The sequence below is a fragment of the Notolabrus celidotus genome, chromosome 9, assembly GCF_009762535.1.
Source record: "Notolabrus celidotus isolate fNotCel1 chromosome 9, fNotCel1.pri, whole genome shotgun sequence".
In the NCBI taxonomy this organism is placed as follows: Eukaryota; Metazoa; Chordata; class Actinopteri; order Labriformes; family Labridae; genus Notolabrus; species Notolabrus celidotus.
Genome location: NC_048280.1, coordinates 35,833,575 through 35,858,426, shown reverse-complemented (window position 1 = coordinate 35,858,426; position 24,852 = coordinate 35,833,575). Strand labels below are relative to the sequence as shown.

Here is a 24,852-nt window from a genome sequence, read left to right as displayed (position 1 = left end):
CTCTCTCTCTCTCAGCAGGTGCTGATGTTAGGCTCTACACCTGCTCTTTGTGTCCTCAGATAACCTTTGTGATGAGGAGGTTTTATATGAGTGACTGTATTCAGAGAGGAAGAGTCAGGGGACAGACAGACCTCAAAGCTAAGACCTAAGTCTAGTTTGTGAACCTGCAGTGTGTTTTCTTTGAGACATCATGGGGGGACAGCAGGCAGACAGTGAGGCCAAATGGTCAGCCATCTTTATTATGAAACAATATTGGGAGCAGATCAAACAGCGGTTACATGGTGGTTTGTTTTTGGCCACTGAAGTCCCTTCCCGTGTCCTGACACGACCCCGGACAGCCTGCCCTCTCCCAGCTGCCTTCAAGGTGCTCGTTTCTCGGACCGCCTGCCTCCAGGAGCTGAACTTCATCCAGCCTGCTCCTCCTCCTCCTCCTCCTCTTCCTCCTCCTCTTCTTCCTCCTGACGGCTCGGTCCCTCTCAGCTGGGCGGCCGACAGTCGCTGAGCTGCTGGACTCTGTCTCAGTGTGGTGAAGGGCTCTGATACGGGTTCAGGTGCTTAACTGGGGGGGACGTCTAATTATAACTCCACAGCTTCTTCATCATCATCACCAAACTAAATCATCATCATCATCATCATCTCTACATCAAGTGCCAATCAAACTATTCAAAGTGGAGAAATGAGCATTAATGAGGAAAGGAAATAACAGGAGGCTTAAGTCATGCAGCTGGTGTGTGTGTGTGTGTGTGTGTGTGGATAGCTGAAGAGGAGGACTACATATTTGGAGTGTTTGGAGACTCACTTTTACTTCTTATCCTAAAGCATTTTCAGCAACAACAACCATGTATGGCCTGTCAGCATGTGTGTGTGTGTGTGTGTGTGTGTGTGTGTGTGTGTGTGTGTGTGTGTGTGTGTGTGTGTGTGTGTGTGTGTGTGTGTGTGTGTGTGTGTGTGTGTGTGTGTGTGTGTGTGTGTGTGGCTGTAAGAGTGTATGTCCCACAGTGCAGGTCTAAGAAGCAGCTCCTAGCTACAGCTTGTCTTGTGTCTGTCAGGTGTGTTTGGATTCAAAGAGAAGTGATGATGGTGAAAAATCAAAGCTTTCCTGCTCTGTAATAATCAATCAATCATGTCTAAGTGAGATCTATTGAACACAGGAGCTTGTTTATCTGAAGGGAACAGAAATTAACACGACTGAGGACTGCAACCTAACTCATTTTCTGAACGGCAGCTTCCCTTAACTTTGCGTTTTCCATTTTCACATTAAGAAAGAGTAGAAAGTTAGAAACGATGGATGTGTGTGGCCGAGAGGAGAGGGAGACTCAAGAGGGGGAGGCGGAGGAGGAGGAGGAGGAGGAGGGGAGGAAGCTGTCTGATCCACAGAGAGTCCTGGGTGTGTGTGTGTAGGGGGGAGGGGGCTGAGGCTGCTGCTGCTGCCTGGCTTCAGCTGGGCGGCTCCGGGGCTGCAGGGGGGCGGGGAAAGGGGATGGTGGAGGACAGTGAGTGAGGGGGGGCTGGAGGATGATGGGTAATTTTTGGAGGGGGGGGGGGGTGGGGGGGATGGAGGGGGGCAAGATAGGAGAGAAGAGGAGGAGAAAGAGACAGAGAGAGGGCTACACGCTCGTCAGGTGATCAGTCCATTGGCCGCTTTTCACCGTGTTTCTTTGTAAACTCTTCAGCGTTCTTCAAGAATTTTTTACGGTCCTTTGAGTATTCTTCTGCTAGGTCTGCCCTCAGGGGGTGCTCCGGCTGGGGGTCGTTCACCAGCGCGATGAGGGACTGAATTACTGAAACACAGACACACACACAGTTAGACACATCAACACAACCTCTGTTTGCTCATGATGTAAAAAAGAGGGGGGTGTGACATCATGATTGACAGCTGTATGGACCAATGAGGCGCCTGCAGCGCTACGTGATCCGGATAATCAGAGGAGAGACGTCATCAAGAGTCACTGAACGCACTATAACCGTGAGAGTGTGTGGCGCTGTGGACTAGACCCACCTGAGGACTTGACCCACCTGTGGACTGGGCCCACATGAGGACTGGACCCACCTTAGGGAGCAGCTCCACAACGCATCACGGTACACTGACTTCACATCTCACAGTGGGAGGAGCATGAAACCACAGGCTCTATCTTACATACTGTTTAAGTATGGGTGAAACAGCGGCCTGTACTGTTTTCTACAGCTGTGTTGGAAATGTCCTGATACATGTTAAGGTGCATTTGGACCAAGAGTTCCGGGGTCTTTTAGCCCCAAGAACTACATTTCCCTAAAAGATTCCTGTGCCCCCATTGTTGTCTGCGTTCCAACTGCGGGCTGAAGTCCCGGGTAGATTGTGTAAATCAGGCCAGTGACGTATGGAGAAATAAAAGTAAATGCACTACACCACCAGACCAGTAGAGGGCAGTAAAACAAAGAGGAAGGCCATTCATCACAGATGACACCATAGAAGCAGACGGACAGGCAGGTATCATTCTGAGCAACACAACAGTTAGCCTGTTAGCATGAAGAGACTCAGCTGGTGCTGTTTTAGATGGTGCTATATTTCATCACAGATGGATTCACTGAATCAACACGTGAGAGGAGATAAGCGCGAGTAGCAAAGACGTTTCAACACGGCTTTAAAATCCTTTTGAACTCAAAAAGCCGTGGCAGAGATCGGCCGGTGTTTTGGTTTAAACAGCGACCCTGTTAACTGGAGACTCTCAGCCGGATGCATCCCTCATAAACGTCTTTAGACCATCATTAAATATCTGATGAGGATATTTAGAAATCTTAATAAAAACTAAACTAGTTTGCATTCCCAGGAACTCCCTCTGTGTTTCAACAGCTGTGTAAACTCCACAAACACTGACACGTTCAGCTGAAGGTCTACAGTTTACAGGGTCACTTTTAAAACCGGAACACCGGGAGGAGAGACGCATTCACGGTGGGCTGAGAGAAGACTACTGTTACAAGCTGCTAAATCAAGAGAATCACAGCTTCTTCTTTTGAAAAGTACACACACATACAAAAAAGATAGAACAAATAAAAACTAATGAAAGAAAGAGAAATCAAGTGAATCACAGATGTGTGTGATGTTATTGTGGACGGAGGGCGGAATAAAAACACTGAGGTTAATCTACCAATCAGACACGTTCAGCATCGCAGGCCCTGCTCCTCGAAAGTCCCAGGATCTTTGAAAAGTACTACCCCACTGGCAGGGGCCTTTCAGGGGGGAGATTATCTACCCCTGAACTAAATTTAGACCCTGGGTCCACAGATTGAAACACATGTAGTTCAGGGGTAACGTTCCTGCGGTCGAAAAACGCCTTTTGAGTGATGTTAACATACAAACAGGAGACAGTGCTCAAAGCTCCTCCTGTGCTCCACACAGCCCCACCCTCACTCAGATGTGACAGACTGTGTGGAGCCGTGAGAGAGTCTGACACTGATCATGGCTGGCTGGGGAGTGGTGTGTTTGAACAGCATGTTCCTGAAAGTATCAGGTGCTAAATTGATGCAGGAAACTTCAGGAGCTGGTGTTGGACTGTTGACCACACTCCTACGCCAGTCCTCCATGCTGTTCATCCTCTAAAGCCCCGTTTCCACCAAGCAGTTCAGTTCGGACAGGTCCCCAAATTACCGAGCCGTACCGTCCCACTTTTTGGTACCCTTCTGTAGGGGTGCCAGACATACCGATCAGACCCCAGAAGGTGGAGCTAGAAACACTGCAGTCTGCTGATTGGTCAAAAGAAACGTCACTTCCCGTGCGACAGCAGGAGTAACGAACAACACATTACACGGTAAAATGCATCATTATTAAATGATTATTCACTTTCAGAGAGAATAAAAATCTCTTTTCAAACCCAGTGCTCATTACTGATCAGCCTCATGTGAGATACGTAAGTTACACAGTAATCCAAATGAAGACTCTGTGGAGGTCCGACCCCACAAGGACTGAAGGAAATGCACAGTCATGGTTCAGAACTGAGGAGATAAGGCATGCAGAGTCAGTGACATCTTCTGAACCTCTTCTTAAAACCCATTTTTACAGACTTGCTTTTATGTGACTTCATCCTTCTAACTGTTTTCACTTCTATTTTATTATTATTTTTAGTTTTTATTCAACTAATTAATTGTTTTAAATTGTATTTGATTATTTTATTTGATTATTTATTGTTTTATTTAATTAATTATTTTTTTCATTTATTATTTTAAAGTTCCTAATTTATCCTTTTCACTTTTTCTAATTTTCCCGATGGGATGTGGTCCTCATTTTGAAAACCTCGTTTTAATGCTTTTATTTACTTATCCATTTGTATTTATTTATTTATATTCATTTATTCATCTTTGAAAAACATTTTATTTGCTTATCCATTTTTATTTATTTATTAATTTATATTCATTTATTTTATTTGTTTATTTTTGATTTATTTACTTATCCATTTTTATTTATTTATATTTATTAATTTTATTTATTTATCTTTGAAAAACATATTTACTTATCCATTTTTATTTATGTATCCATTTTTATTTATTTATTTATATTCATTTATTTTATTTTTTTATTTTTGAAAAACCTTGTATTTACTTATCCATTTTTTATTTACTTATCCATTTTTATTTATTTATCCATTTTTATTTATTTATCCATTTTTATTTATTTATTTATATTCATTCATTTTACTATTTATCTTTGAAAAACTTTACTTATCCATTTTTATTTATTTATCCATTTTATTTATTTATTTATATTCATTCATATTCTCTTGTTTTCTCTTAATGCTTTTATTAACTGATCTATTTTATTTTATTTATTTTTATGTATTTATTTTATTTATTTATCTTTGAAAAACCTTTTATTTACTTATCCATTTTTATTTATTTATCCATTTTTATTCATTTATTTTAATGCATTTATTTTATTTATTTATCTTTGAAAAAATCTATTTTATTGTTTGTTTAATTCTTTCATTTACTTATCCATTTTGTAAATTTATTTTATGTATTTATCTTTGAAAACCCTCTTTTATTGTACTTTGAACACTTTTATTTACTTATCCATTTTTATTTTATTTATTTTTATTTATCTTTGAAAAACCTCTTTAATTGTCCTTTGAGGCTCTAATTTACTCATCCATTTTTATTTATTTATCTTTGAAAAACCTCTTAAACAATGATGTATTGGTCTACTGTCTCACCAATTCATTCTGTTTAATGTACTTGTATTCTTTTTAACCTCACATTGTATTCTGCTTTGCATTGTTAAAATTCCTCCTCCCTGCCCGTCAAAAGATTTACTTTGTTACTCGGACCATGCTTTGTTATATAAATCAAGTTATTATTACTTTTATCTGTGCTGCACAGCTGAGAGATAACTGGAACTCTCATGCCCAGAGATCCAGAGATCCAGAGATCCAGTATTAATGTAAAAGACCTTTAGTGCAAATATTGGGTATCAATTCAGCGTCATGTCCAACTGGGGCTCTACTGGGAAACAAGATAGATGGAGTGACCTCCGGAGAGTTTCCAACACTGGACTGGGTTAGCTTTTCTACGACAGCATGAGTGTGTGTTCAGATTATCTTCAGTGTATATGATTAAATGTCATGTAACACACACACACCTTGGTCAGTTTTGGTGGCAGGCTTCCAGTTCTCTGCGCTGATCACAGGCAGGCACACCTGGCCCTTCTCGTCGATGTTGGGGTGATAGATCTTTGTCTTGAATGTGATCTTGGGAGGCTTGAAGGGGTACTCAGTGGGGAAAATGATTTCGATCCTGAACGCACCTTTGTCATAGGGAGGGTTGTCCTGAAGGCGAAGACAGATGAGTGTTTAGTGTTCAGTGAAGGAGGCAGGGGGACGATAGACACCACACACACACACACACACACACACACACACACACACACACACACACACACACACACACACAGGGTATACTCACAGGAACAATGAGTCCTTGCCATGACAATAGGTTTGATTCCTCGACTTGAATGTTTCTGAAGTTTTTCATTCCAGACCTGCGAATCTCGTCAAGTTCCTGAGAAAGCAGAAGACAGAGGGTGTTAGAGGAAGAGGGACAGACACACACATCCAATCATCAGGAAGGAGCTATAGTCACTCCTCGACTAAGACACGACACACACTCTTCAATCAATGTTCAGAGTAAAGAACAACATGAACCGGTGTGTGTTACTACAGTTTCATCCTCCGTGTCTGCCTATCATGTGGTATCAGGTGACCGGTAGTACCCTGATCCAACACTTGTACAGCAGATGCACAGCAGAAGTCGTCTCTGTGCTCTTCCTTTACCCACATCCTGAAAGTAGATTTAATGAAGTGTATGAAGTGTATGAAGTATGACTCTAGTTAACACAGAGTCGACTCAGTGTCAGACTAACCACTCTGCTTTGAGCTGCTAGGTTTTCAGTTTTCTTCAGTGGCTGTCGCTTGTCTCAGCTGTGTTTACATTCAGCTCCTAACGTCTTTAAGCCCCGCCTACCTCTCACCCTGCAACATGATTGGCTGTTTAATGCTGTCTTCTTCTTCTGTCTAATGTTGGGTGGCAACTAGCGTTTAAGGCTCATTAGCGCCCCTCTTTCCAGTGGTGGGTTGGGAGGTGTAATTACAGGTTTAAATATACCACATTTTTAATCTGACATTTGTGATATTTATATTGAGAAAAATGATATCATGATAATTATAGTTATTGAACTATCTCCCAGCCCTATGTGTAGCATCAGTCAGAGCAGACACATTCAAATTGTTTGTCTTACTACAATACTACACATATTGTTTTAACAGCATCCTCTCTTATGTTTGTATCAACAAAAACCACAACAACAGAGAAGAGCTGGTGTCTTCATTAATACTGGATTAGATATCAAAGAGTGCATTCTTTTTATAAATGTACTTTTACAATTGATCAGTTTATCCCACATCCTGTATAAATAATGGACATAGTCTTCGTGATGTCACCCATCTGTTTCTGAAGCGTTGTTTTGAAGCCAATCGTTGGCGGCAGCCATATTGGAAATGCTGAACTCAACCTAACTTCTGTGGATCTAGTGTGAGGTAAAGAGGCGGGCTTTTAGTATCCTCGATGGGCAATGATTTTTGAAAATTCGAAGATTCGTTCACTTTGTGAAAATCAAAGAGTTACTCTGAATATTTTCTCATTTTAAAAGTAAAATTTTTCATCGTTTTTACCGGTGCCTTGTTGTAATACAGTGTTCCCGCCAGACGGTGGCTACAGAGCGTCTTAAAGCTGTTTGCTAACAACACTAAAGCTGCTGTTGGTAGGAATGGTGTAAAAAACGTTCATTTTTTCCTGCTGGGAAACGGTCATAATACCCATCGGTACTCATCGGTGAGTGAAGTAATTTGAGACTATTGCGAAATCTCTGCGTTTTCCAAGGCGGTGTTTCCCCTACCATTATACTGGCGGGGCGCCCCCCCAACAGCGGCACCCGCCCACCTTGGAAGTTCAGTACATTTTATTTTCTATAGAGCGCCAGATCACAGCAGAAGTAATTCAGGGTTACCTCTCTTATAGATCAGGTCTTAAACTTGTTCTTTTATTAAACAGACTAAATATTCTTATGTTATTATCTTATTTACATGACAGGATGTCATTATGCTCATCTGCTTTCTGTATCGCATGGCAGAGTTTCGCCCCGATGCACTCACAGAAACACAAACACGTGCGCTCACATACACACATCACAGCACAATGATACGATAAATGATCATCAACAACTCGGTTTTTCAAGACAAAACGAGACTATGACGAGCTGAAGTGCATCACTGATAATACAAACTCAGATGAAAACTTAAGAAGGACCGTCAGACATTAACAACTCATATCTTCCCCCGCAGTGCGTCTAATCTTTAAAGATGGCGTGATGACTTCCTGTGACAGGCTGAGTTATTATCTGAGGGGCTCAGTGTTAGCTTGGTCTCTACCTGCAGCAGGTGTGCTGTGTGAACCAGTCTCCTCTTCATTGAGGATTTTTACCCCCCGGTGGTCGTTGACAAAAACACAACCGAGGACGTTTGTTTAATATTTGCCGTTTGCTGTTTTAGTCGCTGTTACTGCGAAAAGCTCTGCGTCTAGAGCTTGATTTAATCCAGTTTGGTGAAACATCAGACACATTTAGTAAGTTTTGATCAACTCCTTTGCATTTCAGAGTGCCGTGAGCTGACTGTCAGAGCGCCTGTCACTGCAGGTGCATTCAGGGACTGTCGTAAAAGTGCAATGCAGACCTGTATTTTACGTTCATGGCATTTTTATTTGAATCAAGAGAATCAGATATAGTGGTCACATGAAGAATGCTTTCTTTTGACTTTTTTGCAGGCTAGATTATATAACTTAAGATATAACTAAAGCAAAAGTGTTGAAAGAGTGAAATGTTGACAATTTTAATACTTGGTAAAAACCCTGTTACCTATATCTGATCGACTATATGAATTATTTAAAGATAGACAGATAGACAGACAGACAGACAGACAGACAGATAGATAGATAGATAGATAGATAGATAGATAGATAGATAGATAGATAGATAGATAGATAGATAGATAGATAGATAGATAGATAGATAGATAGATAGATAGATAGATAGATAGATAGATAGATAGATAGATAGATGTTTGAACCAGGCTGTTAACATGTTTATTTCTGCTGTAAAGATCGTCTCTTTGATGGGGTGTGTATGTGGTTTCCAGCCTCTAGTGGACAGTGGTTCAGTCCGTAGAGACTCTGGTTCTGCGTGCTCAGGTCCACTCGGTCTGTGGCTCACTTCCTGGTTCTGTCTGCTTGCTCCTCACCCTACTGTATGTCTCATCAGGTCAGACCAGCTGCAGAGCAAAGTCTGGTTAACGCTGTCATCACAACAGCCATGTATAAAACTTTACAGGGCTCACCTGTGCTTCTTCGTCCTGTGATGTCACATGCTGATATGAAACCAGGAAGTCACTTTGTCTCAACAGAATAAAGCAGTAAACTATGAGCTGAATCAATGATCAGACGGTTAATCAATAACTAATATTGCCCTTTTAGTGGCTAACAGCAGGGATACCGCTCATGATTATTACTTTCACATTTCCTCCTCTGTGAAGGACAGGAGCTCCAAACATCCAACTAAAGGCCCAGACCTCTACAGAGACATGTTGCACAGTGTGTGTCTGCTCTGCCCTCTCACACCTGCAGCTCTCATACAGTGACGACAGTGCTTACATGTATCTTTAATTATCCACACCTCTAAGCCCTAACACATAGGGTGGATTCAGAGACCTGAAACAGGACTATGAGTGACGACTGAGGGAGAATAGGGCAGAAACCTCCAGTCTTAAAATATGGAGCCTATGTGAAAGTGTTAAAAACTGCAGTTCCTTTAGCGTCCACTAGAGGCTGTCTGCAGAAACACCAGAAACCACGTACACACCCATTCAAAGAAGACTATCTTTACAGCAGAAATAAACATGTTTACAGCCTGGTCCAAAAAATGGTTTAGGTCTGAAGAGCTCATTTCTCTATCAGCACACACTGTACGGGAGTGAATATTTTATAACTCGTTATTTTGAAGATATTAAACTTATAAATAAGGGCGTGGCTGACTTGATTGACAGGCCGGAACAATATAGCTGTTAGCGAGGAGGCTAAAGGCCTGCCTCTTTACCTCACACTAGATCCACAGAAGTTAGGTTGAGTTCAGCATTTCCAATATGGCACCCGCCGACGATCGGCTTCAAAACAGGGCTTTGGGAACAGATGGCTGACGTCACGGAGACTACCTTCCTGATCATTCCAGAGCTCGTTAACATCGCCGGCACACAAATACATCTTTTCGACCAACGTGAACCGGGTTGTATTTCCGGGCTGGTGCTCGCGCTGGTTTGAACTCTTGAACCAACACGACACCGTTTGTTTTTCCGCCCACTCGAGCTCGTGGAAGAGGCACGTCATGACGTAAGATTTATGTGACCGTTTTTTCCAGCAGAGCTAATGCGAACTTTCCGTCACAACAACAATGATGGCGGACAACGGCAGCTTGTCTCCTCGGCCAACCACTGCTCTGCCTTGGAATCCATTAGTCTTTTTTATTTGTTCGCTGCAAGATATGGTGGAAACACTTTTGGTTTGTGTTTTTGATCATGGCAACCCCGCCCCTGACGTAAGCGGTTTGTGGTTCTAGACCAGCAAAGAGTTGGAGCCGCTCTGGAACTGTTTTTTTTTTTTTACAGACTGGGAACCGGTTCATTCACGGTCGAACCACAAAAAAACGGTTTTCAATTGAGCGCCGGCTCCGAACCGGCCCTGAAACTGCCTCGTCGAAAAGGGGTAAGAGTGTTTACTGTAAGAGTTCACACCTTTACTTTGTAGTTTTGTGACTCTCAGAGGGGGATGGTGTGGCTTGGTGACGCAGATTAAACATAACTTTAAACATCAATGGAAGATATTGATGACGAGCAGCTACGACCTTTATCTGTAAGGTTAATTAAGTAACGTGTGGCTCCACCTGTACTCTCTACACCTCTCCACACAGGTGTCAGAGCTGCTGACTTGGACACAGTGTGGTATAAGTAGGAGGCAGAAAATAGACTCAAAGATGCAAATAATACTAAATATAATTGTGTTAGTGAAACACACTGCATTGGTTCTTATTATTATACATGTTTGGGGATAAGTTGCCCATCATAAATATTAATACTGGCATCATTTAAGTACCATAGTGTTGCTAATTACACTACTTTTGACAGCAAATAAGATGCATATGTGACCTGCACGAGTCAGGGACCTTGTACGACCACCCCAGTCCCAAAGCCGAGTCCCTGCTCTGTCTGTGCTGCACAACAGACACCACTCACAGAGATTATGATCTGCTCTTTAGCCATTTAAGGTTCATTAGTTCAGTTAAGTGATCAGGTGTAGCAGCAGCTCCTCTGTCTGACACCTGTATAACCCGTAACTAGTTAACTGTGGTGACTAATTAACCCTGTGGTGACTGGTTAGGATGGGTAAACAGGTGTATAAGCAGCTCCTCTGTCTGACACCTGTATAACCCATAACTAGTTAACTGTGACTAATTAACCCTGTGGTGACTGGTTAGGATGGGTGAACAGGTGTATCAGCAGCTCCTCTGTATACCCCATCACTAGTTACCTGTGCTGACTAATTAACCCTGTGGTGACTGGTTAGGATGGGTAAACAGGTGTATCAGCAGCTCCTCTGTCTGACACCTGTATAACCCATAACTAGTTAACTGTGGTGACGAATTAACCTTGTGGTGACTGGTTAGGATGGGTGAACAGGTGTATCAGCAGCTCCTCTGTATAACCCATAACTAGTTAACTGTGGTGACGAATTAACCCTGTGGTGACTGGTTAGGATGGGTAAACAGGTGTATCAGCAGCTCTTCTGTATAACCCATCACTAGTTAACTGTGGTGACTAAATAACCCTGTGGTGACTGGTTAGGATGGGTGAACAGGTGTATCAGCAGCTCCTCTGTATAACCCATAACTAGTTACCTGTGGTGACTAATTAACCCTGTGGTGACTGGTTAGGATGGGTGAACAGGTGTATCAGCAGCTCCTCTGTCTGACACCTGTATAACCCATAACTAGTTACCTGTGGTGACTAATTAACCCTGTGGTGACTGGTTAGGATGGGTGAACAGGTGTATCAGCAGCTCCTCTGTCTGACACCTGTATAACCCATAACTAGTTACCTGTGGTGACTAATTAACCCTGTGGTGACTGGTTAGGATGGGTGAACAGGTGTATCAGCAGCTCCTCTGTCTGACACCTGTATAACCCATAACTAGTTACCTGTGGTGACTAATTAACCCTGTGGTGACTGGTTAGGATGGGTGAACAGGTGTATCAGCAGCTCCTCTGTCTGACACCTGTATAACCCATAACTAGTTACCTGTGGTGACTAATTAACCCTGTGGTGACTGGTTAGGATGGGTGAACAGGTGTAACAGCAGCTCCTCAGTCTGACACCTGCTCTCAGCCTCTGTTTAACCCCTCACTAACACACTGGTTCCTGGTCACTGGTTAGAATGGGTGAACAGGGAGAGGCACAACCAAAGTTTTATCACATGCTAACTGATAACACGGCGCATGCGTATTGTGTCATCACCTCTTTACTAAGCGTCACTTAGCTGCTCACTAACTGTAAGTGTTGGACAGGTAGACAGGTCAAGTCTGGTGCTTTAAGTAGTGATAAATCATAAATACGCATTAATAAAACCCTCTTTTAAATTAAACATGTGAGCTCAGCTCACGCTCACAGCAGGTTAGCTGTTAGCATTAGCTCCAACGCAGCTAACGTCTGAGGCTAGCAGGTTAGCTGATGAGCTAACGCTGTTTAAAATGTGTAACACTCTGATGTAGTTCGGATATAAACTCCCTCTCTTATTAATACAGCACATTATATGATTACATTCAGAGTGAGAAACAAGGCAGATAGTGGCTCTGTGCCGTGTTCTGGAGGCTGAACCGGGTTGTCCGGCCTGTGGAGCCGGTGCTCTCCGGTTAACGGGAACACTCGGTGGGCTAACGGTAGGTGGACACGGCTGACCTCTCCTTTTTATTCACTTCACAGTTAAAAACAAGAATTAAATCACTCTATTCTCAACAACAGCAACTCATAAGAGCTAAGACTAAGGTCTGACAGCGTCCATCGGTCGCTAATGCTCCGTGCGGGCTCCACATAGAGCAGATAATAAGAAAATAACGGGATCGGGAGATTTACCTTGGCCAGCCTCCTGCTCGCCGCCATCTTGAAACTACTGTGTGTCCCAGCATGCACCGCGCTGCGAATATGGGTCTGCTGCTGCTGAGGATTAGCCTCCTGCTCCGTCACCACAACAGATAAATCAAATTACGTTCATCCTGTGTTTATGTACAGCACGGAGACAGAGGAACACTGTGAAAACACACATGAATACAGGGGAGAGTCCTCTGATAAAGGACAACATGGAGCTCAAACTCTGCTCCAGACTTTGTGCAAAATATATTTAAAACAGGAACAAAGAAGAGGAGAGAGGGAGGCAGCTGGTACACATTATTGTTGATATTGATTGTCCTTTGTTATGGATACTGAGTGGATACTTGTGTTGTAGTTATTGAGAAGTCCAGAAGGAGAAGGATAAAAGTACAAATGTGTTACTCTTCTCTTAAAAATTCTATCTGGCAAATTATCAAATTATGATGACCTCAGAGAAAGATTGTTTCAAGAAATTGCCTGCAAAAAACCTGAAATATTAGGGTGGACTGATGTACAAAAATGACATTGGTTGTTTAATTTTGACATGTTTAAATTAGCTAATTTTGTAACAAACGCCTGGACAAGAAGACAAGATAGTCTTTTTAAGGAGTGTGCTTTTTTATTTGTATTTTTTTGTTTTTTTTTCTGTTGTAATTTTCTCCCTCAGTTTCCTTACAAGGAATGATTGTGCTGTGCCCTCTGACCCTGGACTGCACTAATTTATGGTGTCTTGGAAGCCCATGTGGGCTGGGCATTGTATGCATGACACAATAATAAAATAAAAACTTCAATCACTTTTTTGATCATGCTGTATACACAACTGATATACATGCAATCATGCACAAATATGTTATGGACATGCACTTAAGAGTCGGGTTGCCAACTTTCTCACTACTAAATAAGGGACAGGTGCACGGTGCCATGGTGGTGTGAGCATGATGTGTGAATTCAGCGTATATTCTGATTCTGATTCAGCTGGAAATCCAGAAAGTGTGTGTATTCCCTTTAATCCTTACTGTATCATTATGTAACCTCATATAATAATAATAATAATAATAATAATAATAATAATAATAATAATAATAGTAATGCATTTTATTCATAGGCGCCTTTCTTGTCACTCAAGGTCACCTTACAACACTAAAACAAACAGAGTTTCAATAACAAACAGTAAATAAAACACAATTTAAAAAGTTTGAAGTGAATGGACAGAGGAGTTGCGGTCAGATGCAGTAAACCAGTCTAAACAGATCAGTTTTGAGTTTGGATTTAAAATGTGGGAGTGAGTCAGTGTTGTGGAGGTCAGGTGTTCCAGAGCTGGGGAGCAGAGCGGCTGAAGGCTCTGCTCCCCATGGTAACAAGGCGAGCAGGGGGGGACAGTGAGGTGGATGTTAGGAGGAGGATCTGAGGGTGCGGACGGGTGTGGCAGTATGGAGGAGGTCAGAGAGATATGGAGGGGCGAGGTTGTGTATGGATTTAAAGGTGAGGAGAAGTATTTTGTAGTTGATCCGGTCTGTGATGGGGAGCCAGTGGAGCTGTTGCAGGATGGGTGTGATGTGGTGGATGGAGGCGGTGCGTGTGATGATGCGGGTGCCTGAGTTTTGAACCAGTTCTAGTTTATGGAGGGTTTTGTGTGGGAGGCCAAACAGAAGGGAGTTGCAATAGTCCAAACGGGAGGTGACGAGGCTGTGAACAAGAATGGCAGTGGAGTGGAGAGTGAGTGAAGGACGGAGACGGTTGATATCGTGTAGGTGGATGTAGGTGGACCAAGTGACGTGGTTGATATGGGAGGTGAAGGAGAGGATGCTGTCGAGTACGAAACCCAGACTCTTAACCTGAGGGGAGGGGAAGAGGGGCGAGTTGTCGATGGGAGTATAGAAGTTATGTAGTTTGTTTAATGTAGATTTTGTGCCAATTAGAAGAAGTTCAGTTTTATTACTGTTTAATTTGAGGAAGTTTGAGGTGAACCAAGATTTTATTTCAAAGATGCAATTGGTTAGGGAAGAAGGTGGAAGTGAGGAGTCAGGTTTAGTGGAGAGGTAGAGCTGGGTGTCATCCGCGTAGCAGTGGAAGTGAATATGATGTTTATAGAAGATGTGACCAAGGGGGAGGAGGTAGATGATGAACAGCAGGGGCCCCAGGACAGAGCCCTGGGGCACACCTGTGGTGACGGGGACTGGATGGGAGGTGAATGATTTAAGTTGAATGAACTGAGTACGGCCTGAAAGGCATGAATGAAACCAGTTGAGGGGTGTATTAGTTATGCCTATGGAGGAGAGTCGGTTCAGCAGAATGGTGTGTGAAATAGTGTCAAAGACCGCACTCAGATCAAGCAGGAGGAGAATGGATAGTGAACCGGAGTCAGCAGCAAGGAGGAGGTCATTGGTGATTTTGATAAGTGCTGTTTCAGTGCTATGGAGGGGACGGGAACCAGACTGGAATTGTTCATGTAAATTATTGCAGAGTAGATGGGTATGGAGTTGAGTGGCAACTATTTTTTCAAGAATTTTGGAGATGAATGGAAGATTTGAAATGAGAAGGAAATATGAATAAACCTCAAAGAAAACACAGTTTGGCTCTTTACATAAAAAAACAGGCAAAAGATAATTAAATGCAAAAGTATGACTCACCAAATGTACTTTTCCCATGGATACTTTTTGCTGCTCTTGACTGACTCAAGCAGTCTTTTGTCCTTTTGCACAGCCAGAATATTTGCAGGACTGTATTCAACTGATGCGCGTGAGGGGGCCTGTGATTGGATGACAGGCGATGTGATTGGCATATGATCTGCCACTGCCGTATTATCTGATCTAGGATCTGTAGAGTGCAGTCTGCTGTATTTACAAGAGCTAATAGTAGATATACGGTACAATTGAGGTCCTGTGTGAAACAAACCAATTTATCCCAATATACGGGATGTCCCGGCTAATACCGGACCGTTGGCAACCCTACACATCATACATCTGATCATGTGCTGTTGGGGAAAAGTAGGGTTCCTTTGTCGGCCATATTTAGAGGAGCCTTTGAAATATGACAGCCGACACGCTACGGTGACGCAGTACACCCATGAAGGATACAGCCCATGAACTGAGCCACAGGATTTTTTAGAGTGACACCTGGGGTGGCCAATCAGATTCCAAGGTGGGCCTGTGCCCCCCAACCCTCCCTTAGGATAGGCCTGAGAGAGAGAGGACCTTAACGTGTACCTGTTTGATACCAGCACTGACCTTAGACCAGCTCTCAGGTTGCTTTGGTTTAGGTGTTTCATGACAGTTATTTTGACAATTTTATGTTAAACAGATTAGACCTGGAAAGCTAGACCTGCCTCAATCTGTGGTGCTAACCTTTCTAAATATACACAGTTTTTGCCAAAGAGATGATCAAGCAGCCCACCAAGACATAGATAATTGAATAAATTACAGTAATTATTACAATGATTTTTCATTTTCTAAATTCAGTATGTTGAGATATTTTACTTTGATACAGCAATAAAATGTGTTTAACCCTAGTTTTGCACGCTGTGGTGGAAAATTATTGAATAAACTGTTGTGCTTTGTGTTTCTCTGTGCTTCTGTAAGACTGATAGGAACTGTTTTCAAGGATTCAAGGTTTTTTATTGTCATACCAATACAAGCTGTCGCATGATATGAAACGAAATTTCGTTTCTCAGGTCCTGTATAAAGCCAAAAAAAGAACATACAATTAAGGGAAGACATTAGTAATACATTTACAAATATAAATATAAATATTGTGCATAGTGCAATTGAATGTGCAAATGTACAGTGTGCAAGTTTTGAGGTCGTCCGTTTTATTGTACTGTTCATGTCAGAGTCTGTATGGCTGGAAGCGGCTGAGGCTACAGAACACCACCAGAGTTCAGCAGTCTTACAGCCTCAGGAAAGAAGCTGTTCATCATTCTGGTGGTTCCGCTCTTGATGCTCCGCAGCCTCCTGCCTGAGGGGAGAGGAGCAAACAGTGTGTGTGCAGGGTGGAAGGTGTCCTTCATGATGCCAGAGGCCCTTTTTCTGCATCTGTTGGTGTAAATGTCAGTGGTTGGTGGTAAGCTGTTACCTACAATCCTCTGTGCGGCCTTCACCACCCTCTGCAGAGTCTTCTTCTCTGCAGCAGAGCAGCTGCCATGTCACACAGTGATGCAGGAGCACAGGATGCTCTCCACCACACATCTATAGAAGGAGTTTAGAGCTGAGCTCCCAAGTCCTGCGCGCCTCAGCTTCCTAAGAAAGTAGAGGTGCTGGTGGGCCTTCTTTACCAGACAGGAAGTGTTCATTCTCCAGGTGAGGTCCTCAGAAAGATGTATTCCCAGGTACCTGAAGCTGGGACCACACCTCCGATGTGCAGGGGAGGGGAGTTGGTGTCTGCCCTTCCTGAAGTCCACGATCATCTCCTTTGTCTTTTTGGAGTTGATGCAGAGGTTGTTCTCCCTGCACCAACCCTCCAGATGTTCCACCTCCTGTCTGTACTGGGACTCATCGTTGTTGGTGATGCGTCCCATCACAGCTGTGTCGTCCACAAACTTAACAATATGACAGCTCGGGTGTTTTGCTGAGCAGTCATATGTCAGTAGGGTGAACAGGAGGGGGCTCAGCATGCAGCCCTGGGGGGAGCCAGTGTTGAGGGGGACAGAGGACGAGGAGATGTAGTGGATTTTAACAGCCTGCTTCCTGTTCAAGAGAAAGTCCAGGACCCAGTTTCCAATGTGGGGGCTCAGTCCGAGAGTTGAGAGTTTTTGTACCAGAGTCTGTGGTATTATTGTGTTGAAGGCGGATGAGAAGTCCAGGAAAAGAAGTCGATCATAGGAGTCTTTGCTCTCCAGGTGGTTGAGGGCTGTGTGCACCACAGACGAGATGGCATCATCAGTGGAGCGATTTTTCCTGTATGCATACTGATGCGGGTCCACAGTGATGTTGCAGGTGCAGTTCTCCAAGGTCGTACACAGAAGGCTTTTGTTTGATAAGAAGTAAGGTTTCCTGTATTCCCATAACTCCTTCTTTTACAGATCATGTATTCTACCCATCAATGATCTTTGTTGGACCACAGGATATTACCTTTTTTGGAAGAAGCTTCCTGTCAATGGACCACACCTGTTTTCATTCTCTGATATACACTGTTTGAACTCACATTTCTGGGGGCAGAAGACATCTGACTTCCACTGAGAGATGACTTGTTTTCTCCTTCTTTGCAAAGAGTGCTGATAATAAAACTTGACAAAAGACAATCATTTGTCTCTCCATGAGTTTATTTCATCTATCACGCTGACATCATAGCCTGAACAAGAACTTGCCATTACAACGCCCCGGGTAAAATGAGCGGGAAAGATCAAAGTACGCACCAGGACAGTATGCTGTACGGTTTGGAGCTTTGTTACCACAGCTGACCGAGCTTCTCTTCTGCGCAGACTGTGGCAGCAAATTTCAAGATGGCGGAGGTTCAAATTGGGGGTATTATATCATCAAATTGGTACAATTTGTGTCCATTCTATATACAGTCTATGGTCAAGACGGGACCACAGAAGATAAGAACTACCACAGAGGAAGAACTGGGCGGGATGAAGAAGTCTCTTAATTTCATGTCAGAGGAGATTTCCAACACATCTAAACAGCAGAAGCTCATTATGAACCTCATGGATGAAATAAAGGAACTGAAAAAACAAAATGCTGAAATGGACAAAAAAAATCAATCAATCAATCTTTATTTATTCAGACCCCATATCCCATCAAATGTTCTCCTCAGACTCTTTCCAAACAGAGCAGGTCTCCACCACACATCTATAGAAGGAGTTTAGAGCTGAGCTCCCAAGTCCTGCGCGCCTCAGCTTCCTAAGAAAGTAGAGGTGCTGGTGGGCCTTCTTTACCAGACAGGAAGTGTTCATTCTCCAGGTGAGGTCCTCAGAAAGATGTATTCCCAGGTACCTGAAGCTGGGACCACACCTCCGATGTGCAGGGGAGGGGAGTTGGTGTCTGCCCTTCCTGAAGTCCACGATCATCTCCTTTGTCTTTTTGGAGTTGATGCAGAGGTTGTTCTCCCTGCACCAACCCTCCAGATGTTCCACCTCCTGTCTGTACTGGGACTCATCGTTGTTGGTGATGCGTCCCATCACAGCTGTGTCGTCCACAAACTTAACAATATGACAGCTCGGGTGTTTTGCTGAGCAGTCATATGTCAGTAGGGTGAACAGGAGGGGGCTCAGCATGCAGCCCTGGGGGGAGCCAGTGTTGAGGGGGACAGAGGACGAGGAGATGTAGTGGATTTTAACAGCCTGCTTCCTGTTCAAGAGAAAGTCCAGGACCCAGTTTCCAATGTGGGGGCTCAGTCCGAGAGTTGAGAGTTTTTGTACCAGAGTCTGTGGTATTATTGTGTTGAAGGCGGATGAGAAGTCCAGGAAAAGAAGTCGATCATAGGAGTCTTTGCTCTCCAGGTGGTTGAGGGCTGTGTGCACCACAGACGAGATGGCATCATCAGTGGAGCGATTTTTCCTGTATGCATACTGATGCGGGTCCACAGTGATGTTGCAGGTGCAGTTCTCCAAGGTCGTACACAGAAGGCTTTTGTTTGATAAGAAGTAAGGTTTCCTGTATTCCCATAACTCCTTCTTTTACAGATCATGTATTCTACCCATCAATGATCTTTGTTGGACCACAGGATATTACCTTTTTTGGAAGAAGCTTCCTGTCAATGGACCACACCTGTTTTCATTCTCTGATATACACTGTTTGAACTCACATTTCTGGGGGCAGAAGACATCTGACTTCCACTGAGAGATGACTTGTTTTCTCCTTCTTTGCAAAGAGTGCTGATAATAAAACTTGACAAAAGACAATCATTTGTCTCTCCATGAGTTTATTTCATCTATCACGCTGACATCATAGCCTGAACAAGAACTTGCCATTACAACGCCCCGGGTAAAATGAGCGGGAAAGATCAAAGTACGCACCAGGACAGTATGCTGTACGGTTTGGAGCTTTGTTACCACAGCTGACCGAGCTTCTCTTCTGCGCAGACTGTGGCAGCAAATTTCAAGATGGCGGAGGTTCAAATTGGGGGTATTATATCATCAAATTGGTACAATTTGTGTCCATTCTATATACAGTCTATGGTCAAGACGGGACCACAGAAGATAAGAACTACCACAGAGGAAGAACTGGGCGGGATGAAGAAGTCTCTTAATTTCATGTCAGAGGAGATTTCCAACACATCTAAACAGCAGAAGCTCATTATGAACCTCATGGATGAAATAAAGGAACTGAAAAAACAAAATGCTGAAATGGACAAAAAAAATCAATCAATCAATCTTTATTTATTCAGACCCCATATCCCATCAAATGTTCTCCTCAGACTCTTTCCAAACAGAGCAGGTCTAGACCGTACTCTATGTTCTATTATTAACAAAAACCCAACATCAAGACAGGATCAGATCCAGTCCCATTTTACAGACAGGACTCAGTCTGATCTCATCTTAATCCACCATGAGCAGAGCACTTTGCAGCATTTAGCAAGTTACAGTGGCAAGGACAAACTTCCTTTAACAGGCAGAAACCTCCAGCAGGACCAGACTCATGTTAGACACACATCTGCTGAGACCGTGTTGGAGAGAGGGATAGAGGGAGATGAAGAGAGAGAGAGATGATAGTGGTGAGACGGATAGTAGTAGTTGTAGCAGCTGGAGTCTGGCACGTTCACAGCAGCAGAGATCCAGAGGAAACTACTGTACAAGACAAGGGAGCTCAGGGACTCCAGAAAGGTCTATGGTTAGTAACTTTAATGGGACAGGAGGAGTTAAAGTAAGTGATAGAGGAGAGAGAGGGAAAGACAGGATCCCAGTGTGCCAGTCTAAGCCTATAGCAGCATAACAAAGAGCTGGTCCAAGCCTGATCCAGCTCTAACTATAAGCTTTATCAAAAAGGAAAGTTTAAAGCCTACTCTTAAAAGTAGAGAGGGTGTCTGCCTCCCGGACCCTGACAGTAGATGTAGGTTAGATGACTCTGAAATGGAGTTAAAAAACTAGAGAAAGTAGCAGTTAGTAAAGTTGTATCTAATACTTGAGCTGGATGAACTTTACAGGTCACGGTGCCAGAAGGAAGCAAAAAACATCCTCAGGGACCAAACACACCCAGGACATCTCCTGTTTGAACTGCTGCCCTCAAGCATAAGAGACAAGACAATGAAAACAAGGACAAACAGGCTAAAAAACAGCTTTTATCCAAAAGCAATAAGTGCACTAAATGTTAAATAATGCAATATAAAATAGGACTGTGCAATTTTTCTGATCACTTGAATGTCTGACCGTTGAGTACTGTGTGGCACCTTGTTTTTATTTATTATTATTTATGTTTGTCTGCTGTATTTTAGGATTTTTTATTTTTATTTTGTATTTTACTATTGTTCTTTTAATGCATCTTTTTGCACTGAAATGGGCTGCTCTTCAATTTTGTTGTACAATGTACAATGAAAATAAAGATACATTCTATTCTACTCTGATCAAAGTGCTGTACAGTCAGAGCAGGTTTCTCTTTGAACAGATGATGGTTTATGGGAGCATGCAGGGAAAACTCTTATGTTAGTTTCTTATAAAGAACAGTCAAATAAATGTGTATGACAAAATGTGTTTGATTTTGATTTCAACATTATCCTCCTTTAATGCTCAACTTATGTTAAGACAGAGAGAACAAGACCATGTGCAGTGTAGACCAGTGGTGGACAGTAACCGAGTAAATTTACTTGAGTACTGTACTTAAGTACATTTTGAGAGTATCTGTACTTTATTTGAGTATTATTTTTTGGGGATCTTATTACTTTTACTCCACTACATTTCCATCAGTGCTCTAGTTACTCTCTACTTTATCTTTGAAGTCAGCTCATGAGTTTCCTTCTCTTTTCTGAAATCTGATCCTGAGACAGTAAACTGTGTTTGTGTAGTTCTGTTTGTCTCAGTGGTTTAGTCGTACCTGTTTATCGTGCGTCTCCATGGTTGAACATGGATCAAACACAGAGCATCACTCAGATCAGACAGTTCATGTAGAGGTGGTAATGATGGCTATAATTCTCCACCTGATCACCCATGGTCATATCTTCAGCCCGTGTTAGAGGTTTTTGAAATGAAGAATGATACGTATGGTTTGAAATGTTCTCCCTGTTTCCCACTCTGCACAAACATACAAACATTCACTGTCCAACCTGAGAGAGCGTGTTGAGCTACGTAACGTTTGTTTAACTCCAGATGAACATTTCAAACTAAGCTGTCTGTGCTTGGAGTAACTTAGTGTCTGTTTTTATTCCATGGTAGAGTTTTTAGAGACTTCAAGTAATGGTTTCTAAATAAACATGATGTAACAGAATGTACTCTTGACTGCACTCATGCTTTGTGAAAATACAACATTTTGAGTTTTTTTTAAATAAAGTACTTTGAATACTTCAGTATTTTTAAAAGTAAGTATTTCAGTACTTAAACTCAAGTAAAAATTTAACAGAGCAACTTTCACTTGTATTGGAGTAATATTTGACCAGGAGGATCTATACTTTGACTTCAGTTATGAAGCTGTGTACTCTGTCCACCACTGGTGTAGACACAACCACAGAAGGTTAACACCTTATAACAACAGGCCTACAGGTGCAAACACAAACAGGTGAATGGATCCAAACCATAGACTGTATAAATAATGGACGTAGTATCCGTGACATCACCAATCTGTTCCTGAGAGCTGTTTTGAAGCCAATCGACGGCGGCAGCCATATTGGAAATGCTGAACCCAACCAGGCATAGTGTGACGTAACGAGGCGGGCTTTGAGCCTCCTCGCCAACAGCTGTTTTCCTGTGTGTCAAGTCAAGTCAGTCATGTCCTTATTTGGGCAAAAACTCATAATCTTAATATCTTAAAAATTGCAGAGTTAGAAAAAAAATTCACCCCCCGGAAGAGTGTGTGCAGATCGAGAAATGAGCTACCCAGACTACACTTGTCTTTTGAACCAGACTGTAAACATGTTTATTTCTGCTGTAAAGATCGGCTTTTTTGAATTGGTATGTATGTGGTTTCCGGTACTTCCGGAGCCAGCCTCAAGTGGATCTTCGATGAACTGCAGTTTTTGGCACTTCCACATTGGACTCATATTTTTAGTCTGGAGGTTGCCGCTTGGTTGGGATCCCCTGGGGGGTCGCGAGACACAAATGGAGGGGTTATGAGATGTCTTCCAGATTTTTATTTTTTTTTAATTAGCGAAAATTATTATATTTAACTATTATAGTAAATAGTAACGACAAAAATAGTAGCTAAACTTAAAATAAAACCTTGAAAATAGAAAATGTAATGAGTTTTATGCCTTTCTTTTTGCCAGGTGACTCCTAAGTTTAAAGTTAGTGAACAGTTAATTATCAACAGCATCAGTAGCAGTAGGTTAATTAATAGAAACACAGCCGCATGCTCATATAGGTAGGCTAATTTTCTGCAGACCAGCTAAATGAAAACACATTAAATCACTTTGAGCAACAGTGGGGGTCGCAAGTCTTTGGCACCTATATTTTGGGGGTTGCGGGCTGAAAAGTTTGGGAACCCCTGATATAAAGAACAGTAAAATAAATGTGTGTGGAACAAAATGTGTTTGATTTTGATTCAGCATTATCCTCCTTTAATGCTCAACTTATGTTCAGACAGAGAGAGTGAGACCATGTGCAGTGTACAGTCATGGCCAAAAGTTTTGAGAATGACACAACTATCAATTTTCACAAAGTCTGCTGCTTCAGTTTTTATAATGGCAATTTGCATATACTCCAGAATGTTATGAGGAGTGATCAGCTCAACTGCAATTAATGCAAAGTCCCTCTTTGCCTTGAAAATGAACTTTATCACCAAAAACACATTTCCACTGCATTTCAGCCCTGCCACAAAAGGACCAGCTAACATCATTTCAATGACACACAGGAGTCACACACATTAACACAGGTGTGGGTGTTGATGAGGACAAGGCTGGCCATCAATCTGTCATGATTGAGTGACTGGACACTTTAAAAGGAAGATGGTGCATGACACCATTGTTCCTCATCTGTTAGCCATGGTTACCTGCAAGGAAACACGTGCAGCCATCATTGCATTGCACAAAAAGGGCCTAACAGGGAAGTTTATAGCAGCGAGTAAGATTGCACCTCAGTCAACCGTCTATCCAATTATCAAGAACTTCAAGGAGAGAGGTTCAATTGTTGCCAAACAGGCTCCAGGGCGCCCAAGAAAGTCCAGCAAGCGCCAGGACCGTCTCCTGAAGGTGTTTCAGCTGCAGGATCGGGCCACCACCAGTGCAGAGCATGCTCAGGAATGGCAGCAGGCAGGTGTGAGTGCATCTGCACGCACAGTGAGGCGAAGACTTTTGGAGGAAGGCCTGGTGTCAAGGAGGGCAGCAAAGAAGCCACTTCTCTCCAGTAAAAACATCAGGGACAGACTGATATTCTGCAGAAGGTACAGGGACTGGACTGCTGAGGACTGGGGTAAAGTCATTTTCTCTGATGAATCCCCTTTCCCATTGTTTGGGGCATCTGGAGGAAGGCTTGTTCGGAGAAGACGAGGTGAGCGCTACCATCAGTCCTGTCTCTTGTCAACAGTGAAGCATCCTGAGACCATTCATGTGTGGGGTTGTTTTTCGGTCAAGGGAGTGGACTCTCACAATCTTGCCTAAAAACACAGCCATGAATAAAGAATGGTACCAGAACGTCCTCCCAGAGCAACTTCTCCCAACCATCCAAGGGCAGTTTGGTGATGAAGAATGCCTTTTCCAGCATGATGGAGCACCTTGCCATAAAGCAAAAGTCATAACAAAATGGCTCGGGGAACAAAGCATTAAGATTTTGGGCCCTTGGCCAGGAAACTCCCCAGATCTTAATCCCATTGAGAACTTGTGGTCAATCCTCAAGAGGCGGGTGGACAATCAAAAACCCACAAATTCTGACAAACTCCAAGCATTGATTATGCAAGAATGAACTGCCATCAGTCAGGATTTGGTCCAGAAGTTGATTGACAGCATGCCAGGGAGAATTGCAGAGGTCTTGAAAAAGAATGGTCAACACTGCAAATATTGAATTATTGCATGA

General features: G+C 42.8%; 1 protein-coding gene across 1 annotated transcript; it reads right to left on the bottom strand.

Moving 5' to 3' along the window:
• Positions 1-208: 208 nt before the first annotated feature.
• On the bottom strand, positions 209-12,874 carry LOC117818789 (ubiquitin-conjugating enzyme E2 L3). The gene is made up of 4 exons (XM_034691858.1): positions 12,750-12,874; positions 5,932-6,027; positions 5,609-5,795; positions 209-1,781 (listed from the first exon to the last, which is right to left on the bottom strand). The coding sequence occupies exons 1-4, from the start codon at positions 12,774-12,776 to the stop codon at positions 1,627-1,629; spliced, it is 465 nt and encodes a 154-aa protein (XP_034547749.1). The 5' UTR covers positions 12,777-12,874; the 3' UTR covers positions 209-1,626.
• Between the last annotated feature and the right edge of the window lie 11,978 nt (positions 12,875-24,852).

What these genes read in the sequence shown, in the direction of transcription:
- LOC117818789 (XM_034691858.1), bottom strand. Translation starts at nt 12,776, where the DNA reads ATGGCGGCGAGCAGGAGGCTGGCCAAG. An exon ending in CGAGCAGGAGGCTGGCCAAG is followed by an intron (nt 6,028 to 12,749) that starts GTAAATCTCCCG and finishes CTGCTTTCTCAG; the next exon opens with GAACTTGACGAGATTCGCAG. An exon ending in GGCAAGGACTCATTGTTCCT is followed by an intron (nt 5,796 to 5,931) that starts GTGAGTATACCC and finishes CTTCGCCTTCAG; the next exon opens with GACAACCCTCCCTATGACAA.